Consider the following 21,711-nt stretch of genomic DNA (forward strand, 5'->3'; position numbering starts at 1 on the left):
GCTCCTGTAGACTGCCTCTGAATGTGTGTGTGGTGATAAAGTCACTTTAATTAAATGTCACCTGTCAGGGAAAACTTTGTGTTGACTGAAGAAAGTTCACTTCTCTTTCATTGCAGCTCCACTCTTATTTTTGATGCACTCATTTGTTTCATAAATGATTCAATGATTTTGCCACAGCTCTGCATTGTCAGGTCGGAGCATGTGTGCTTTTGATGAAATGCTGATATGATGACGCTTGATTGGGGAAAGATTTCCACAGGTGGTGTTGTTGGTCTCCTTCTTCCAGTTTTCTTGTTGCTGCCTCTCTCCTCGCCTCAGTTGCTGCAGCTGTATCATGTATGTTGTTATGTTACATACAAAGAGGAATTTGTGACATTAAAGAGTAAAGATTCTTCTAATTGTTTTCATCTCATCTCCTACTGCTTTAGTCTGCGTGGACAATATATGAGTAAATCATTACCAAGCCAGATTATATTTGGAATATTTCAAACAGAGGACATTACAGTGAAATCTGCTTTCAATGTGACATTTACTTTGATCCTTTAAGACACAGTTTATACATCAGACAAGCTGTTTGCAGAGCGATTAAATGTTTGATATTGTTGTTAAAGTTGTACAGATGAGCGTTAATCACCAACAGCTTCATTAATGTGGATGAACTGGACGGTTCCAGGGAAACTATCAGGATCACCTGCCTCCAGTGGTCACTGTGAGTAACTACAACTCTGCACATACAATAATTAAGATGAAGATATGTTTTTATTGTAGAAAGATGAACCAAATGTAGTTTGACTCTCTGACAAACGATGGCAAGATAAAAGTAGTTTGTTAAAAAAGACACAAAAATGGTAACAATGCAAACAAATACAAACAACAGCATATCCTGATATGAGGCTCACAGATCAGGATCAGTACAATACGTAGCAACCGACATTGATGTTGCCATGGTGACCGCTGCTATATATAGTGTTTCTGTTACCTCACTTGTCTTAAACATCAACGCTGGCTGTTTTTCATTTTACTAATGAGTTCACTCTCTTCCCTCACTTTCGTCTCTTCCTCGTGTTTGAGCTCCTCTCAGAGAGGATTTAAGAAAGAGCTTTGATGATGGCTGTAGCTCAGGAGACAGAGCAAGGCATCTAATGATCAGAAGGTTGGTGGTTCAATCCCTGACTGCTCCAGCTGGCACACAAAGTATCCTTGAGCAAGACACTAACCCTCTCCGATGCATCCATCAGAGTATGAACGTGTTAAACAAGAATCAGTCCATTCACCATGGAAACATCAAAGTAGAAAGTGATGGCAGTTATGATTGGCTGCACAGCTGGATCACATGACCAGGTGAGTGGTACAAATAACAGGAAGCTTCTCTTGTGGCTTTAATAATCATTTGAATTGATAACTTGTGATTTACAGACTGTTCTTTATCTTTTCATTGTCGTCTGAAACACAGAAAAATATCAATGTTGGAAAATATGACATTTATATCTAGTTTCTAAAGGATGGTTTAATTCTCCAAAGGCCACCACAGACATGACAAAGTTATTTCATCATTATAATGCACAAAAACAAAAAGCAGGATGAGCCCTGCTGCTCACCAAACTTGTGTTGAATAATAATTTGTGAATCATTTAGTTTAAAACATCAACTGACTGAATCCATGAATCTCATCATGTGTTTCTGAGTGAAAGACACAGACATGAACAGACTGAACTGTTTCTCTAACAGGTAAGACTAACTACAAAGAGTCAATTCATACCTAAGTGTGCCAAAAAAGTCTGAAATACCCTTCATGAAACCAGTCGATGGATCCCAGAACCCAAATCCAGGATAAAGAGGTTCAGTGAATGTGGTGTGGAAGGTGTGGAGGTGGATCAGAGAGTCAGAGGAGACTCTGTAGAAGGACAGAGTGCCAGCAGGACAGTCCACACACACTGCTGCTCTGTTAGAGACAGAGGAGGAGGAGGAGGAGGAGGAGATGGGTGTTTCTCTGTTATTGTGCCACACAGAGGAATAATGATCAGAGCAGCAAAGACTCCAGGACTGATCATTTCCACCAAACACACACTCATCACTCCTTCCTTTCCTTTTGATTCCTCTGTAACTCACTGATATCCGAGCCCTCCTCGTCCACTCGACCTCCCAGTAACAGCGACCAGTCAGACCATCTCTACACAGCAGCTGTTCACAAACATCAAATCTGTCTGGATGATCAGGATGTGACTGAAGCTCCTCCACATGTGTCACCTTCCTGTTGTTGTCAGACAGTTGGAGCTTTGTGTTCACTGTGTTTGTGTCGATTGTGAGTTGACAGGAATCTAAGTTCAAAATACTTATTAAATACATACATCATTGATTTAATGCCAAATAATTTCATTTCCAACATTTACAATAAATTAATTAAAAATTTAATGATTTTTAAATAAATGTAATTAATCAATTAATAACACATTTAATTAATTATTTAAGAATCTATTTATTTAATTCATTTGGGCCCTTCTAGCCCTGCAGCTGTGCATGTGCTCACATATCCACTGGTATGTGTCCTACAGGTATTCTCACAGCAGTGCTGCTGAACATTAAATGACCAGCAGATGTCAGTTCTTCATAATAAGCAGTTAAACTTTGTGTGATCTGCCTTTGGGCGAAGCAACAAAGCCGGAAAAATTGGACACATTCACAGAGCTTTACCACACCATCACTAGACAACAATGGAATTATTTTAACTAAAAACAAATAATCAGAAAGTCTTCTGCCTGGTCTCGTACCTCTGTGTTTCTGTAACATGAATAATGAGCTGAAATTCTCCTCACGACACCACCGATCAGCTCGAAGGGCCCTCGAGTTTACCTGCATGCATCCTGTTCACCTGTCAGCTGTTTAACACCTGCTGCTTATTCAGCAAACACGCCCACATTACCTGGTGACAGTCACAGTTTAATGCGGGCCGCTGTTTGTCAATATAAAATAGTTTAGTTCCAATATTGTGCACATAATTTGCAAATGCACCATATTTTACAGACCATGAGGCTCACTGGATTATAAGGCGCATTAAGCGAAACAAAAATGTCGCATGAGTCAAACTTTACTCAGCTCATTCTTCTTGCTTCCTCCACTTCCGTACCATTGATTCATTCATGTTTAATTCTCTCACAGCTGCTTTATTCCCATGTTGGGAAGGGCGATGGACACTAAGATAACTACAGAATACTTTATAAGTGAACCTGATGCTTTAATCAGGATTTGGGCTATTTGCATTTAAATTAAATCAGTAATATAGTTCTGCCACTTATCTGCTCTAATGACTGGAAATCTGATATCCAGTCACCAGCACAGCTCACTCACTTACAGTCACTGACTTCACTGTTTTTGCTCCTGAGCAAATCAGTTTGTTTTAGATTAAAGTTGTTTCATAACTGCATCATTTTACTGAAGTTTAATGTGTCAGCGGAGCACATGTGGAACTGAACCATTCACTTGTCTTAATTATCTGATGTTTATATGTGTTACACTTTTTTAATCTTTAATTTTAAATTGAAACTAACATTTAAAAACATTTGGTACAATGTGGAAAGAGGAAGAGTATTTCCAGCAGGAGCAGAAACGTCTGACTCAGCATGACGATGCTGTTGGTGGATACTGAAGAGCTCAGCCTGTCAAGACAGGATTAGGTTATTGTTTTTAAACATGTTTATTCAATTATATTCTGAGGCCAGTTATCTGGTATAATCTTTGGAAGTCTATTAAAATAAAAATGAAATCAGATGTGTGGTCTTTTGGTTGTTTTTGTTTTGTTCAATAAGCAGATGTTGGTGTTTCAGCAATGCAGTAACTTAAGTTTAAAAGGCTTGTTAGAAACTATGAAACACATCATACAGACTTGTGGACATTAGAAGACGACTAATAATCATCATGAATAAGACTAAAGGCAGGAAGGTGTCCTTTATAACTAATAATATTAATAACTAATAATATTAATATCATAGTCTGTCTGCAGCTGAGACAATACAAACTCAAACTGTGGGGAGAAGATTATATCACTTCAGTTTAAATTGACCTTAAGTGCCACATTTTCACAGACTTCTTTATTTACAGCATTTTTTACGTGCTGTATAGATTATACAGTTAGGTCCATAAATATCTGGACAGAGAGAACTTAGTTTCTGATTTTGGTTCTGTACATACACTAAAATCAATTTTAAATGCAACAACTGTGTTTGAAGTGCAGACTTTCAGCTTTAATTCAGGGGGTTGAACAAAGAGATGCAGAAAAATGTGAGGAACTAAAGCATGTTTAACACAATCCCTTCATTTCAGGGGAAATGTGGAGGAAAAATTAGAAAAATTAAATAACTTAATTAAATTAATTAAATCATAAGATTGTCAGCTGATAACCAGCTTCATGCGACCGCTTATCCTGGTCCCAGTGTTAGTGTCAGTGAATCCAGTTAACAGAAAGATATCCTGGATATACTTGACTGACTTTTTAGACTCAAGATTAATAATCATTATAAAAATTATAGTCTAACATCCAGAAATCTGCACGATGTGTTTCATTATGTCTAACAAGCCTTGTACAGTTAAAGCTAACAGTTACTACATGCATCAGTACATTTCTATATTTTTATATCTATAAAAAGAAATCTGACACTTGCCAGACTTTATCAAAGGTGTGAGCGTCACAGCAGGTGCCTTTGTGTCAAAGTAGCTGAGGATCAAACAGAAAAACATGAAGGTTTTCCTGGCCTGGGATTTTATACAAATATTCTGCAGTACATCAAAAACAAAAGAAAACCATTAATGAACATATGAACATTACCTGATGCTGCTGACGTGAAGCAGAGCAAAGTTACAGAGGTTTGATTACAGACACAGCTGAGCATTTTGCAATTTTGCATCATTTTAAAAAGTTTAAATTTGTTCAGTATTGAACGGCAGAAACGAGGCTTTGTTTTCAGAAGTAAGTAAAAGAAAAAAAACAGCGGCCGACAGGCTGTAAGAACGGTAGACTTGTGCATAACAAGCAAGCGAATAATGCAGAAAACAGGAAACTGTTCTTGAAGTACAGAGAGAGAGAGAGAGAGAGAGAGAGAGAGAGCTGTGCATGAAGTGTGATTTTATCCTGGTGGCAGCAAAACAATCAGAGGGAATTCATGACGATGTTTATGTGAAGCGTAGTTTGGAGCTTCTTTTGCTGCTGGTTTACTCAATATTGTTTGGAGAGACATCAAACCTGCAGCTTCAGAATCAGCGCAAAAAGGGCGTAAACACAAAGCGCGGAGCCGCCGAAACATCAGAATCAGCGAGCTGTCGGCTTTCAGCTCGTGTCCGTACAGTCAGGTGAGAAAGTCACATCTCACTGATTCTGATGCGTCGGCGGCTCCGCGCTTTGTGTTTACGTCTTTGTGCAGAATCCGTGTTCCTGCTCTCATTTACTGTTTTAGCTGTTTGGTGGTTGTTGAAACTTTGGGAGGTTTAACCTGAGATTCTGGCGTTTTGGCCAAAATAAATTTATATTAAAAATCGATTCAAGATTTTAATGAATCGATATCACGTTATCCAAGCCAGAATCGATTTTAATCGATAAATCGATAATCAAAACCACCCCTGATGCATATACACGGGTCACACTGCTTATTGAAACCCCCCAAAGATCAGATCTTAATCAGACAGGTTTTTGTTTTTTGTTTTCAAAGTTTAGACTTTGCTTCTATTGGACTTTTTATCAGTAACACGTGCTTACTTTCTGCAGGAACAGTTAAAACTAACATAAATAAATAACTCCAGAGCTGATAGTCAGCAGGGGTTTACAAGTTGTGTGCCGCGTTGTCGGCGGTATGAGCTCGACCACTTGCAAGGTGAGCTGGCAGACATCACTGAATTCATCAGAGATGATTAGGTTCATTTTGACAAAGTGAGCAGATATTTAACCTCCTAGGACCTGGCGTCCACATATGTGGACATCACATTTTGGGTTGTTTAGACCAAAATACTACATTTTCCTCTACAAGGGCCTGATATCCACTCACAAGGACGTTATACTGCCACTGTGCTATCGAAATTTTAGACAAATAGCCTCATATGTGGCTCTCATTTTTCTCAGAAACAAAAATTTGGTAAAAAAAATAAAATAAATCTGGTAATTCTTTGTTTTTACATTCATCAGGTCCCAATCAGCCCAAATATCAAAGAGAAACTAAAAATGAATGGCACGGAGGAGTTTGGGTCTTAGGAGGTTAAAGATTGTGCCACTACATTCTTGTCTAGAAGATATTAAAGTGTATTTGGTGACACACAAAAAAGGGTAAAGTTTAAGTATAGTTTGGGTCCACACATGTCCAAACCCTGGTGTGTAGGCCTACTTAGTTTTGAGGAATTGTCATGGGACCGGGGTCTGGGTGACCCAGGGCCTGTAAGAAGTTATGGACATGTGTGTTTTTGGTGCTGCTGTCTCCTGTTTCCATGTTTGTGTATCTAGGTGTGTGTGTGTGTGTGTCAGCCAGGAGCCTGGCCACACCTGCGGAGGAGAATTACTCACACCTGCAGCTGATCAAGCCTCGTCAGAGGAGCTACTTAGGAGTGTGGTGGAGCTGTCTCCGATGCTGGATCATTGCGTAACATCACGTTAGTCTCTTAGCGAGTTAGTTAAGGTTAGGCTGCCGCATTGTGGCGTGCTGACGGCTGCCTCTTTGTTATTCCCCAGGAGGAGTGTGGAGACGAGAGGGCAGCGAGCACGGGGTGCTCAGACACTGAGGAGCGGAGACAAAGAACACTAACACTGGCAAGAGGACATGTCAGAGTCGGGAACGCACTGGGGATTTATTGTTGTTTGGATTATTTTGCATCACTGTAAATAAACGCACTGACCTCATCAAAGAGTCCAGCATTGGGGTCCTCCTTCCCCTCATCATAGTCTGCCACGCAGGCCGTGACAGAAAAGCCCACTAAAAGAACGCCCACCAGACCAAAGCAATGGTTTTGACTTGATCAGCATTAACCCCGCCCCCTGACTTTGATGGGTGAAGCTGACAAATAAAATGTATTTATGAACAGCGATGCAGGGCCAGGAGTAGCAACGTGAATTAAATAAATACATCATTAAATAATTCATTAAATGTGTCAGTAAAATAATCAAAATAGAAAACAAACCAATAATTGATTAAATATGTAATTAACTCATTTGAATTGTATATAAACAAATAATGAAACATTTTAAATGAAATTAATGGATAATTCATTATTAATATATTTCTTTAATTGACTATGTACATTTTTAAATTAATTACTGAAATAATTAATTCATTAGTGATGTATTAATTTAATACAACCATAAAATACCATAAAATTGCTAATTTACTCAAAATAAATGTAAGACATCAATATTAAAGGTTAACTTATGATAATGAATACATGCAACTATAACTGATGACATAAAAATGAGGATTTCTTAAGCTGAAGCCAAAGTGCTGACTCATTTTTCATGTTACTCTCAAATGTTTTCCCTAATAACAAGAACATAATTACACTTTAGCCACAAGAGGGCAGCAGCATTAATACAAGTCACGTGTATATAAAGGTACAGTGATTATATTACAGTGATTTTGACAAAAACAAAACAGAAGTTGATGGCAGTGTGTTTTTCCATGACAGAATAATTACGCACACCCCACTTTGCAGTTATTTATTTGTAAAAAATGTTTGGAATCATGTATGATTTCCGTTCCACTTTGTGTTGGTCTTTCACGTGGAATTCCAATAAAACTGATTCATGTTTGTGCTGAAATGTGACAAAATGTGGGAAAGTTCAAGGGGGCCGAATACTTTTGCAAGCCACTGTAAAGTTCACTATCAGTAACATCATAGCACCACCCAGCTGTATACATGTCCAGATTCACTGTTATGTTTCTATTCTTACATTGCTGTGTGATCACTGTTCCCTCTGCTGACTGATGTGACCTTTTGTATCTCACACTGATACTTGTCATATTTGTATCTGCGCCTAAAAGATAAAAAGTTTTCCATGCTAAAACACAGCTCCACCTCCTGCAGTTCTCCCTCTGAACCACTAGATGTCTCTGTTATCTAAATGAAGACATGCAGCACAGCAACCACAGCAGCGCTCAGATCACACGTGTCCTGTTATTATGTATAAAAGCATGAAACAGGTGAGACAGGTGGGATCAATATTAATGTTGTGGAAATATATGAAAAAGCAACAGAAGAGTGAAAACATTTCCTGTTTCTAGAAAGATCTTTCAGCTCACAGCTGCTCACAGACTGTATTTACAAGTGACAAACTGCAACTCTACAGTACATCTACAGTATATATCAAATATATTCTGTATTCAAATCTATTGAGTGATGTTTGAAAGTCTTTCCAGGTGAGTTTGATCCAGGAGGGTCTGAAGCCAGAGTCAGACAGAGACTGTGCAGAGACTGTAGAAGGACAGAGCAGCAGCAGAGCAGTCCAGATACACTGATGATCCTCTGTCAGATCCAGAGGGACACACAGGGATGATGCTGGACTCTACATTGTGTCTGACAGTGGAGCTGTTCTCAGAGCAGTTCACTCTGCAGCACTGACAGTCATCTGCACTTCTTCTCATTCCTCTGTCAGTCACTGCTGGATGAAGCTCTCCTCTCCACCTCCCAGTAACATGGCCCAGTCAGAGCGTCTCTACACACAAGCTGCTGCTGCTTCAACCTCTCTGGATCATCAGGACACAGCTCCTCCTCTCTCAGCACACACACCGTCCTGTTTACCATCATCAGCTCCACCTGCAGAGAGAAGAAGGAAGAGCAGAGGAGATAAACGAGTGTTTCCAGAGACTCTTCATCAGCTGTCAGTCAGTGATGCAGCACATCCAGTATAAAGAGCAGCAGGGACTTCAGTGCTGGGACTGTACTAGGACTCATTGTTGCTTCACTTTTTCTAATCTTTGGATTTTTATTGAAGTTGATGAAAATGTTTTTCCCTCCTAGTTTGAGTTTGGACTTTCATTCATTAGAAGAACCTTGGTGTGTCCACTCTGAGCTCTGTAGGAACCCCAACAACAAGCCCAACAATCCAGATGGACGGTTCCAGCTGTTAACTGGAGGAATTCCATCCAAACATCTGCTCTCACTAAATTCTTCCTCACCTACAGACTGTGTTCTTCACTGCTTTAAACTTGGAAATGAATGCAGTCATTGGTCTGCGTGCTGCTTTGTTCAGAGAGCTGATTGGCTGTTGACAGTGTTTGATCAGAGCGTGTCAGCCGTTACCATGGTGACCATAAAGGTCAGAAACAGGAAGTGTTTGTGTCCAATCCTGAAAGCCTGTCACCATTCTCCTCTCACAGCTTCACTGAGAAGCTGCAGCTTTACAGGAAACACTGGATCTTTGTTTCATACTGACTGTGTTTAGTACAATACTGCTGACAGCACCACCCACTCACTCCATCACTCTACTTACAGCAGAGTCTCCAGTCTGTAGTCTGGACTCTGCTGAAGATCAGACAGCTGCTTCACATCTGGATCCTTCAGGTTGTTCCAGCTCAGGTCCAGCACTCTCAGATGGGAGGGGTTGGACTTCAGTGCTGCTGCCAGATAATCACAGCTGATCTTTGACAAACCACAGCCCTTCAATCTGTATAAAGAATGAAAGATGTAAGTTTATTAGACAAAGTGTGAGCTTGAAATCATTCAGTGTTTCATCATCTGTTCAGAGCTGAAGAAGGTTCAGAATGTAGAAGTTTAGAAAATGGAAACTCCAAACAGCTGAAGCCAACAGGAAGCAGCTTCAAACAGGAAACTGTGCAGAGTTTCAGACTATATGTCCTGATGCAGCCAGTTGGATTTTGGAGATTTGAATCTCTGTTCTGTGACTAAGTCCTTGAATCATTTCTTCCAGTTGGTCCAACAAGACAGACTAAGTGTTGGACATGTGTTGTGGCTCCATTAGGGGAGCTTCTAAATGTGATGTGATGGCCCCTCTGGGTCTGTCAGGTCACAGGACTGAAGAGAGCTCAAACTGGGCACACAGTTGTTCCAGTCTGGACCAAAGACTCTATACTGGGACTGAGGGACTGCTTTGACTGCACCCACTGGGACTTTTTAAAGGCTCATGTTCTCACTTAGATCATCGATTTCTACTTACATTTCTTTCTGGGAAAAATGGGGATTACTTTGGAAACAGGAAGTATTTTCCCCAATAAGCAGCCCTGGATTAGTAAATCACTCCAACATGTTCTCAGGCAGAAGAAGCTGTCTTGTTATGAGGGAGAGAAGAAAAAGATTGAGGCACAGAAACTTGTTGAAAGAGAGATAAAGCAGCTAAAATCAGGTGTAAAAGTAAAGCAGAGGATGAGCTGAATAAAGGACACTCAAGGCTGGCTTGGAAAGGAATGAAGTCCATGGTGGGGATGCAGAACAAGGAGCAAAGATGAATGTGATGCTGAATCAGCAGAAGACTTGGACTCATTTGATTCCAGCTTTGATATCATTGATTTCAATGAAGAGCTTTGTGATTGTAGCAAAGGGCTGGTAGCTCTGAGAGTCCCACTGATGAGGTGTTTGTGTGGAAATCTCTTAGTGGGACCAAAGAGAGAAAAAGCCCTGGTCCTGATGCTGTGGGAGGGAAATGATTGAAGTGTGCTGTGAGGAACTGACTGGGAGATTTTCACACATTTTCCAGTCCTCCTTGGAACAACAGGAAGTTCCCAGCATATGGAAACAAAGGTTAAGTGTCCTATGGCACTCAGTGATGATGGTGCTGTGGCCCCACCACCTCCACCTCTTTGTAAAGGAACTAACTGTCATCTGGAGCTTCAAATGGGACTAAGACTTCCTCCACTAGGTGGCAGTGTCTGATGAGAAAGTGTTAGTGGAGCTGGCCTGGAGTCAGAAACAGGAAGATGCAGGATTTGGGCTGAAATGGGGAAAAGTGGTTCGCACTAGTGCCTTAAAGCAAGAAGGTTGTAGGTTGAAGCTTGTTGGCCTTTCTGTGGAGGTTGGATGTTCTCCCACAGTCCAATGAAATGCTGCTTAGGTTCATTGGTGCTTCTAAATTGGCTGTAGGTGTGGATGTGAGAGAGTGCTTCTCTGTCTCTCTCTGTTGGCCCTGTGATGGACTGCTCACCTGTGCAGGTGGACCACGCCTCTTGCCCTATGACAGCTAGGGCACAGGCTGCAGCCCTGTGAGCCTAAGCTGAATAAACAGTTAGCAAAAATGATCCATAGATGGCCTGAAATCCCCCAGTTAGCAGTTTGGTAGATAGCTATGACATGCTAATCCCATCCAGCAGCTGTATTCTACCTGTAAGCTGATCCCTGCTGAGCCAAAGCACTTTTTCATATACAAATTACAACCTTTAATAGAAACCTATTGGTCAGCATCTTATTAGCCTGCTGTTAGCTTCATTCCACAGAAAACTGAGAGAAACTAACAGAGTTGATAAAGAATAAAGAGAAATGTGCTGATTTAAAGCCTTTGAAGTGCTTCAGATGATCTCTGTCCACTTCTGTCCACTCATTCATTCATGTAAGCTTTCTAATGCAGCTTTGATCTTCACAGTCTGCTTCATGAAACTCATTCTAACCCTGAATGTCAGAGTGTTCCTCCTTCTCTTTCCCATCATTCATGCTGGCAGTGGAGGAGATTTGGATGTTGGACTGTGTTTTGGATGATGTGTGTATGTTTGTGTTGGACTGCTGTCTGTAAAGCAAACGCACATTTTGCTTTGGATTTCAGTGTCAGACAGACTTTAAGGTGGAATGAAGAGTTGGAGAGTTTCACAGTGAATTATCCAGTGGAGGATTTTTCTTCTTCTTTGAAGGTTTGAAATGTGAACATTGTTCTGCTGCAGTCAATGGACTAAACCAGAGAAGAAGAAAACAGACTTTACCATGAAGATCCTCAGTGTGGATCAGTATAATATCAGCCTGATGTCTGCAGTTTAGTGTCAGCACAACTTTCACATCATATTCATCTCAGCACAACTAAAACATGCTGACTGACCCCAGAGTTTCAAGTCCACATCCTGGACTCTCCAGGAAACCACACAGATGCTTCACTCCTGAATCCTGCAGCTTGTAGTTGATGCTCAGGTCCAGCTGTCTCAGATGGGAGGGGTTGGACTTCAGTGCTGCTGCCAGATAATCACAGCTGATCTCTGACAAACCACAGTCCCACAATCTGTATGAAGAATGAAAGATGTAAGTTTATTAGACAAAGTGTGAGCTTGAAATCATTCAGTGTTTCATCATCTGTTCAGAGCTGAAGAAGGTTCAGAATGTAGAAGTTTAGAAAATGGAAACTCCAAACAGCTGACAGAGTTCATGCGCCTTTGTCAGGGTCAAATTCAAGCAAGACCATGTGAAAATTAAAACACATCATCCTAGGTGAACTTAAACACCTTTGTTCCCCTTTTGTTAAGACATAGAAAAGTACACCACACAAAAATACTGCAAAAGGAAACGGTCGCCTTATATACATAGTGTATAAACTCAAAATGCACATTTCACTTCAAATTAAGATTAAGGCTTTGAACAGATCACATAGTTCAGTTCAACATATAAGACTTTAAGAATGCACAAGCATCTACTTAAAATCTATTTAATTTATCATCCATGATATTATTTTGTACAATTCCAATGTATTTTGTTCATCTCCCTTAAATAAACAGGCAGTCTTAAAGTATGAAATATTCATATACAAACACATATAAATGTGTGTACTGTCTCAGTGGCTGATAGTACCCCACAGGCCTCAGTGTGAGCTTGAAGACATTTATAATGTTTAAGTAGTTTAATGTGCAGGTGCTGACGATAAACACATTTTGAATGAAAGCCGGGGAACTTTGGTAGCACAGAAACAAGTGGCTATTCTTTGTGACTATATGGATCACTCACAATACCATTATTTCACACAAAGGCACCAAATTAATACTCAAAAAAGCTGCAGCAATACACACAAATATAAACAGTACTTGGTGACAACTTTGCTTTTAGCCTTTAACCCTTCTTGACTACTTTTGATGTGGCCTCTATATTTTACCTTTAAAAACAGTTTATCTTGCCAATCTGTTATTTTCTCATTTTGACCAACTGTATCAGCACAACTTATCTAAATTCAGACAAAATTTAAAATACACGTAGAAAGTGATATTTTGACTGTAAAAACCACACACATGTTTAACGAATCATCTTCATAACTTGAACTGCAAATAGAGATTGTACATTTTTAAAAATACGCACACGTTTTGCAAACAACAAAGTTATATGGTACTATTTACCAAAAAATGCAGCCAAGGCTCAGACGTTTTTCATATAATCATTTCAAACTATTTACAGAACAATCAGGTGTCAAACAATAGTTTGTGTCACTCTAACACATATGAGAACAGCACAGGGATAAACCTGCAGGTCTGACAGCAGGTGTGTCACTCAGCGTTTACACTGCAATCTGCCTTTGTTGGCTTTAAGGCAGCAACTGTGACGATCACTAGTAGAACTGACACACAAAACAAAACAACAGCTACACACTAAATACACAAGACAACAAACTAACTTGAGACCAAACACGGTAAACGTCACAAATCTCTCACGTATCAAAACTCTCTCTCTCTTTCGCTCACTCGCTCTCTCTTGCCGGTCACTCCTAAAACTTCCCCCTTTTGCTAAACAACCAAATGTCATGTTTCCATATCATTTTTGATTGGTCGACATGGTACATTTTCCCACCTATAGGGCTTTGGAGCATGATGTCACGGGAGATGGGCCATGCCCCCTTCCGCCATGACAGTAGGCCAGCCAAAGGATACCATTTCAGCTATGGATCGTACGTGTTGTGTTGTCGGTTGCAACGTTAGATCACACGATCGTGAAGGCAAGAAGCTGGATAACGGGCTCTCTTTTCATCGTTTTCCATCCTGGAGGCAACGTGAGGGATCCCATGTATCCGATATTACTAAACAAAGACGTCAGGCTTGGATTGCAGCGGTGAGACGAGCGGATATCGAGTTCTCTGCAATCCCCAGCTTTTTGTTGGTTTGCTCACAGCATTTTCTTTCCGGTGAGTTCTAAATTAATTCATATCACTCTTGAAAGGCTTTTAGTGTGATTTTCAACGTGCTGAGGTCATAGATAATGAGATAAAACATGCTAATGTGTGATGCTGCAGAACCACATCATGTCGACTGAGTAGCTTATGATTTGGCATTATTGCAGGCAAACCAGCATATGAAATGGATGTAACAAATCCAGACTGGGCACCAACACTGCACATGGGGCATGACGATATACCTGTATCAGACTCGGACCGGCACTCAAGGCGTACGCAATGGAAGCGAAAAAGAGCACCCATCGGAAGTAAACAACCCCCCCCCCCCTCTAAAAACATACTAAATTGCTATCACTGTACACTAATCCGCACATAACTTCCAGATGAATCACACACCTGCCATTGGAATATTGGTGTACATTTACCTTATGTCTAATTTTATCTTACAGGCTTTCGTTATGCAGCTGCAGAGTCTGAAGGTGTGCCCCGTGCAGAAGTGATTGATGAAGATCTGACAGAAGACCAACAGCAAAATCACAATGTCATGGAGGCAGTGGACAGCAGTTGTGTTGGACAAGTGGAGGTTGAGGTACCAGCTGCAAATGTGGATATACTGAAGAAATGTAAACCTTTTAAAATGATGACAGATTACAAACTCTCAGCTGTGTCTGTAATCAAACCTCTGTAACTTTGCTTCACTTCAGCAGCATCAGCTCATGTTCACATGTTGATTCATGGTTTGCTTCAGTTTTTGATGGACTGCAGAATATTTTGAAGGTTATCTGCTATAAAAAGCCAGAACAGGAAAATCTGCTTCATGTGTTTCTGTTTGATCCTCAGTGACTTTGACACAAAGGCCTCTGCTGTGATGATCACACCTCTGATCAAGTCTCACAGTGTCAGCTTTGTTTTTATACATATGGATATGTGCTGATAAATGATCAGAGTTATAATATTTCCCACTGTCTGCTGTGTGCCGTGACCTTTGACCTGCTAAAGACAGTCAGCTGTGGATTATTCATTGTTGTGTCTGATACTTAGAACTGTGAGGAAGAACACTACACAGTTAATCAGGGTCCCCTCTCTCTGAATCAGGGAAGGTGGGCAGGCCGCGTGTGGGCCGCGGGCCATACGTTGAGTCTCACTGTTTGAAATGTGAACATTGTTCTGCTGCAGTCAATGGACTAAACCAGAGAAGAAGAAAACAGACTTTACCATGAAGATCCTCAGTGTGGATCAGTATAATATCAGCCTGATGTCTGCAGTTTAGTGTCAGCACAACTTTCACATCATATTTATCTCAGCACAACTAAAACATGCTGACTGACCCCAGAGTTTCAAGTCCACATCCTGGACTCTCCAGGAAACCACACAGATGCTTCACTCCTGAATCCTGCAGCTTGTAGTTGTAGCTCAGCTCCAGCTGTCTCAGATGGGAGGGGTTGGACTTCAGTGCTGCTGCCAGATAATCACAGCTGATCTTTGACAAACCACAGCCCCACAATCTGTATAAAGAATGAAAGATGTAAGTTTATTAGACAAAGTGTGAGCTTGAAATCATTCAGTGTTTCATCATCTGTTCAGAGCTGAAGAAGGTTCAGAATGTAGAAGTTTAGAAAATGGAAACTCCAAACAGCTGAAGCCAACAGGAAGCAGCTTCAAACAAACACAACAAGAGAAAAAACTCTGAATGTTTCACATTAAAGTCGTACATTTCTCATAAAAACAGGACAAAGACTTGAAAAAGTCGTGTTTTTCCTTCCAGGAACCACAAGGCTTCACTTTTAAAGGTGAAGTGTGAAAGAAATGGACATATTTGAAGTCCAACACCTTTTTCCAGTCACATTATTAAAGCAGACAAACTACAAGCTCATTTTCATTCCAACAAGTCATCTTCTGACCTGGACTAACAACACTGGTCTCTATGTGCAGCTGGCTGTGAGACCAGTGCCCAGGGAGCGTCTACAAAGTGCAACACTGAAAGAACATCGCACACTAGCTGTGTCCCAAAACGTCGGCTGCATCCTTCGGAGGACCCGGTATTCGCGGTCTACGTGGGCCGGGTCCTTCAAAGACCGAAAAGGCTGGAAGTGCGAGGCTGTGAAATGGGACGGTCTAGCCTTCAGATTTGCGTCACCGCTGTGTCGGTGGAGTTTAATAAACTCGGCCGTCTGCTCCTTGCTATCTAAAATATAACAGGACACTGGCGTAAATTCTCGACCGTCTCACACTTCTGTTTAATCAGTTTCCTGTTTAACGTTTATTCAGCTGTGTGAAAATCCCGGAGGAACTTTGATCTCAGCCAAACCGATTTACTCCGGAACAAATAAAACACAGAAAAAAGGCAAACAATTACATTTTTAAGTTATCCGAGTGACTTATATATCGTGTTTCACCTGAGTAGCGAAAGAGCGGGGTCTGAAAACGATGAAGCCGGGAGTCCGCTGCTCTCGCTGGCTGGAGTGACCATTGAACCCCCCGGCTTGCTAGCGAGCGGGTGGGGAACAGACGTCTCCGAAAACGTCGGCACACTTTTGCAAATATGCGATGTCTTGATAAACCAAGCAGATATTTGAAGTTTACACAGCTACTTTCTCGCCTGAAAATATGTTAAAAGTTTATTTTGTGACCCAGAAAGATTAATAAGAGTCATTTGAAAACTTAGTAGCAGCCGCCATTGTTGGCAGCTGAAATTTGGCTGGGCCGCGCTATGAATTCTGGGATATGGTGGGCCACGAAGGACACACCCGACGAATCCTTCAAATTCGGGGAAATGAAGGACGCATTTGTCGGGCACATTTGAAGGAGTCGACAAATACGGACAGCCTTCATCGCCTGGCTGTGACGTAATCGGCCTTCAAATGCAGCCTCTGGAGGATGCAGCCGACGTTTTGGGACACAGCTACTAATTTGCTTCCATCATCCAACCTGAAGAGGAAACAGAGACGCCTCCCCTTCAAAGTAAAAGCTGCTCCTTTTGGACACAGTATCAAAGAAAGTCTACAGTATAACATAGAAAAGACAGAACAAAGTTTTGGTTGTTTTTAAATTGTGCAGAAATGAAACTACACTAAGCTCAATTATGTGACAGACATTTCATCCCATGTCAGTTTGGCCTCATCCTGGGCCGGATTATCCAGCACACACTCTGACCACAGGCCCAGGGGCCACGCACAGCTGGGCTCCATCCAAGAGACAGGAAACAAACCAACACAATAATAAAAAAGCACCATGTGATCTTCTTACATCTTCAAGACAAACATAGGAAAAACATGAGCATATTTGTTTCCTGATAAAATGATGTGACAGGTAGAACAGAGTAAAGTGGTGGTGTTACAGCCTTTCTCCCCTCTGCTGCCGAGGCTGTTAGTCTCTCCCAAACTCAGCTACAGGACTTCCAAATGAATGAAAGCAGCAGAAGTGGCTTTACAAATGAAAGAGGAAGAGGAGAAGAAGAGGAGAGGGAGGCCACCCTGACCATCACTCCAGCTGAAAACATCACACTTCCATTAAAGTTGGTGAGAAAATGTTGAGCAGGATGAGCTGCTGGCTAATGTGGAGGCTGTAGCAGCAGCTCACAGTCACAGTGGATTTCCACTCATGAAAAAGCTCTGGCTGCTTCATTTCTCATCTCATATCAGAGACTTTAATGCTTCACTGAAGCTGTACTGTGATGCTTCCATATTCCAGTGAGGCCTCCATAATGATTTCAGCTGTTCTGTACACACACTGTGTGCCCTGTATGGCTCAAAGTCTCTGCAGCCTGTTTTTATCTGCTATCATCAGATCTTCATCATCCTCATTCACATCCCTCACACACTCTACAGCCTCATCAGCACTGACTTCATCTTCACTGACTGATGGAGCACAACATGAACCTGTGGAGGCTGAAACACTGTCCTGTCAAACATCTCCCCGTCACCACTCCACTTCTGTCAGCCTTTAAATGAACCCTGCTCAAGTCTGTCACTTCTGTTTGGAGCCAAAAGAGGTTAAAGATTATGCCACTACATTCTTGTCTAGAAAATATTAAAGTGTATTTGGTGACACACAAAAAAGGGTAAAAGTATAGTTTGGGTCCACACATGTCCAAACCCTGGTGTGTAGGCCTACTTAGTATTGAGAAAAGCCCACTAAAAGAACGCCCACCAGACCAAAGCAATGGTGTTGACTTGATCAGCATTAACCCCGCCCCCTGACTTTGATGGGTGAAGCTGACAAATAAAATGTATTTATGAACAGCGATGCAGGGCCAGGAGTAGCAACGTGAATTAAATAAATACATCATTAAATAATTCATTAAATGTGTCAGTAAAATAATTAAAATAGAAAACAAACCAACAAAATATGTAATTAACTAATTTGAATTGTACATAAATACTTAATGAATTATTTTAAATGAAATTAACCGATAATTCATTGTGATTTTGTTTTGTGTTTTGATGAGCTAATAATCAGCTCTCTTTTTCTCATTGTTGTTCTAAGCCGGCTTATCCAAAGGTAAGGCACTACCTGTTGAATTATTTCCAAAGTGTGCCAAATTGGACATTACAAATTAAAGTCTACTCACTGAAATTACTGGGGAATGTCTGCTTTGATTTTGATGAGAATCTCATGACAGTACTGAGGATTTAATGCAGTTGGACTGCTAAAAATGATTGAATGCGGTTGGACCGCTAAAGGATTTAATACGGTTGGACCGTGGAAAGCAGTTGGACTGCTGAGTGATTTTAGTATATTAGGGAATTTGGTTATTGTTTGGGGTGGAGCCCGTATTGGTTATAAGGTTGGACCTGCTTCAGTCTTACACTTTTTTGGCTTTTTTACTGTTGTTCCAAAGTATTATAAATTATTCAAGAACGTCAGTTGGACTGATAGGAAGCGCAGTGCTCAGAGGTAACGCTTGCCAATGCCAAGGACGCTTAGGCATTGTCCTCGAAGAGGGATAGTCAGTTGGTCACTGTGGAGCTTGGGGCACTCCAGAATAACTAGGAGTTAGAGTCTCCTTACCGTTTGGAACGGTAGTCTGCGCTTTTTTGGCCAGCAGAAGTTGGACTTTGGGCGTGTAACTTTAACTTAAAACTTCGGGGTAAGCCTTGGCTGTGAAATGCCAAAAATAGAGCTTCAGGCAAAGTTTGGGTTGGTTGACGCTTTTAAATTGAGTTAGGGATTTTAGAGATGAGGCCAGAAACTGTTGGACAGATACTGGTTAATTGATCACAAAAAAGTTGGACTTTATCGGTTGGACCGTTAACTTAAATTTGTCGAAATTGTTTAGGCGCTAAAGCTGACAGATGTGACAGTGGTTGTAAATATAAGACGTCTTTGTAATATAAAATAAGAGATCTCTGTGTGAAAGGAGTCTGAGGCAGTGCTGGAGCTATTTTTAGACTGTGTGTGTGTGTGAGTGTGAAAATGCAAATTAGTCAGCAGTGAACTGTTTAAACCACAGTTGGTTTTACAAATACTGCTGCAAACATTGTTGAGTGTGTGTTTAAGACGCCATTTATGTTCATTAGAGGGCTATAAATAAAGTTTTGAGTTGCCGTAGTGGATGTATAGTAATTGACTGAGTTTTGATATATAAATATAGTGAGTGCACTGTATATATTTAAGACTAACATATTACTTTTAGGAGTAACCTCTCATCAGCAATAAATGCTGGTGTGTTTTATTTTTTCTATTCTATGTGTGTGCTGTGAGAATTAATAGAGGTTTCAATTGTTTTCTTTGACTTGCTCTTTCTGATTATGAAAGGCATGTCTGAAATACTCTTAGGAAAGCGTGTTGTGAGTATATTCCTCAACTCTTGTCACAGTTTAAGTGTGTGAATGCTGTGAGTAGCAGGTTTTGAGTGATTGGGTGTGATTTGTACAAAATAATAAATAATAATAACACTATGAAAGTTGATAGTAGAGTGAGTGCAGAAGTGGAAGTGTGAGAGAAAAGGCGGTGTGTGTGTGAGACGATCTGACAAACGCAAAGAATTTAGTATATTTAGAAGTGTGTGCGTGAAATAAGGGTGAATTGTTTTAGATCAAGACTTAGTAAAACAAGAGTTTTATTAGCCTGTAAAAAAAACAAAACAGGAGAGATAGAAACAGAAAATATGGTTCTGAGCAGCTGCAAGGTTGACAGGAAATGGTGTGTGTGACAGGAACTTTGCATGCCCATAAAAGGAACTGACTGTGACAAGTGAGCACACAGAGAGAGAAACATACGAGTTAAACTCCAGGCAGATGAAGCAAATGGAGGTTTTAAGAAAAGAAATGAAAAGGATATTAATTGTATGCTTTAGTGTGTCAATACAGGTGGACTTCTTTCAACCTAGAATCTTGAGTACAAAACCATTGATTAACAGAATTGGGAGGAAAACAGGCCAGATTTTGGCTTAAAATTTTACAGCTTGACCTCCCACTTGTCCCGATCCTGAGAAGAAGCTCATAGGACAGTTAATCTCCTGATGAAGACCGACAGAACATCGTGGACTTCAAGAATTAACAGCAGGCAAAAGACAGTGCAACTGAAACTACACTGATGATACCAGCAGCAGCATGGAAGAAAAGCACGTGATGGAAAATGCACGGTGAACTGCAGGCTGGTAAGAACAGTGTGACATAACTGTTTAAAGACACTGAATGGGATATTTTGCCAGGCTGGGATTTAATCTAAAAGGAAAATACTGAAAAGAGCAACGGAGAAGAAACAGAGAAGAAACAGACTGTGTTTGCTGGGGATCACAAGACAACAAAGGACACTAAGAGAAGGGCACAGGGGCCAGTGGGAAGGTGAAGCCCAGACGAGTTCGACTGCGAGAATAGAGGGTACAATTGGGTTGAAATTGAAGCCGGAACTCAGGATGGTTTAGGGATGTCCACGTCACAAACAAAGAGGTAAACAAAAAGAAGGTAAAATAAAGAGAGAAAATAACTGACAATTACATTAATGAATAGAAGACACACATACAGATATTACATAGATTTATTTTTAGGATAAAGGGGAGAGCTTATACGTAGAAATGACTTTTTATACATATTGCATTTTGTGCCTTTAAGGGAGTTGTGGCTCAATTCGTCTCTTGTGGGTCACGAGCCTTTGGCTAGCGCTATGATTAGCCAATCTACTGTGAGGATGATATGAGTTATTGAAGGATTGCACACGCTTACAGACACAGAGTCCATAAACACACATGACAGTATTGATTCCAGGCAAAAGGCCTCAAATTAATTTAGCGTTTAACTGAACTTGAGCTGGCCCTGTAACAAGTGACAGAAAAGAGGAACTGAATAGGAGTTTCTTGCTTTAGAGAAGGACCAAAGGAAGGAAAGCATATATTTTGGTTAAGTCTGATAAACTAGAATGAGAAGGTATTGTTACATCAAAGGAGCAAGATGAAATAAAAAGGCTGTACCAAAAACAGGCTATAACATAGGAAATGTGAGTTTTAAAATGAAGTTAGTGTTAACACACAGGAGTTGTTTCAAGGCAGCGTTTAGCTGTGATAAAATGTATGCAGGAGTAATTGCTTATATGTTTAAACTTAATTGATTAAAGTGGTTGTTTTTTTTTGGATCTTTTAGTACAATAGGCGCTTATAATGATTTTCTTGTGAAAGGAGATTCTAGGTCAGAGTGGAGGCCTTGCAGCAGCGAGAGTTCTGTGTACAGGAT

General features: G+C 40.7%; 2 protein-coding genes across 2 annotated transcripts in view; both read right to left on the reverse strand.

The window, feature by feature from the left end:
* LOC309700493 (uncharacterized protein) overlaps positions 1-21,711 on the reverse strand; it is a 2,098,293-nt gene that overhangs the window by 1,819,675 nt on the left and 256,907 nt on the right. Inside the window, exons 14-15 of the mRNA XM_082524046.1 lie at positions 15,370-15,546; positions 11,999-12,175 (exon numbers count right to left, since the gene is read on the reverse strand). Of these exons, the coding sequence (XP_082380172.1) occupies positions 11,999-12,175; positions 15,370-15,546 (354 nt within the window). The remainder of the gene's footprint in view (positions 1-11,998; positions 12,176-15,369; positions 15,547-21,711) is intronic.
* Positions 1-21,711, reverse strand: part of LOC309700558 (protein NLRC3-like) — a 191,047-nt gene that overhangs the window by 154,774 nt on the left and 14,562 nt on the right. The window lies entirely within an intron of this gene.

Source organism: Aulonocara stuartgranti (assembly GCF_965226115.1).
Source record: "Aulonocara stuartgranti genome assembly, chromosome: 3".
NCBI lineage: Eukaryota > Metazoa > Chordata > Actinopteri > Cichliformes > Cichlidae > Aulonocara > Aulonocara stuartgranti.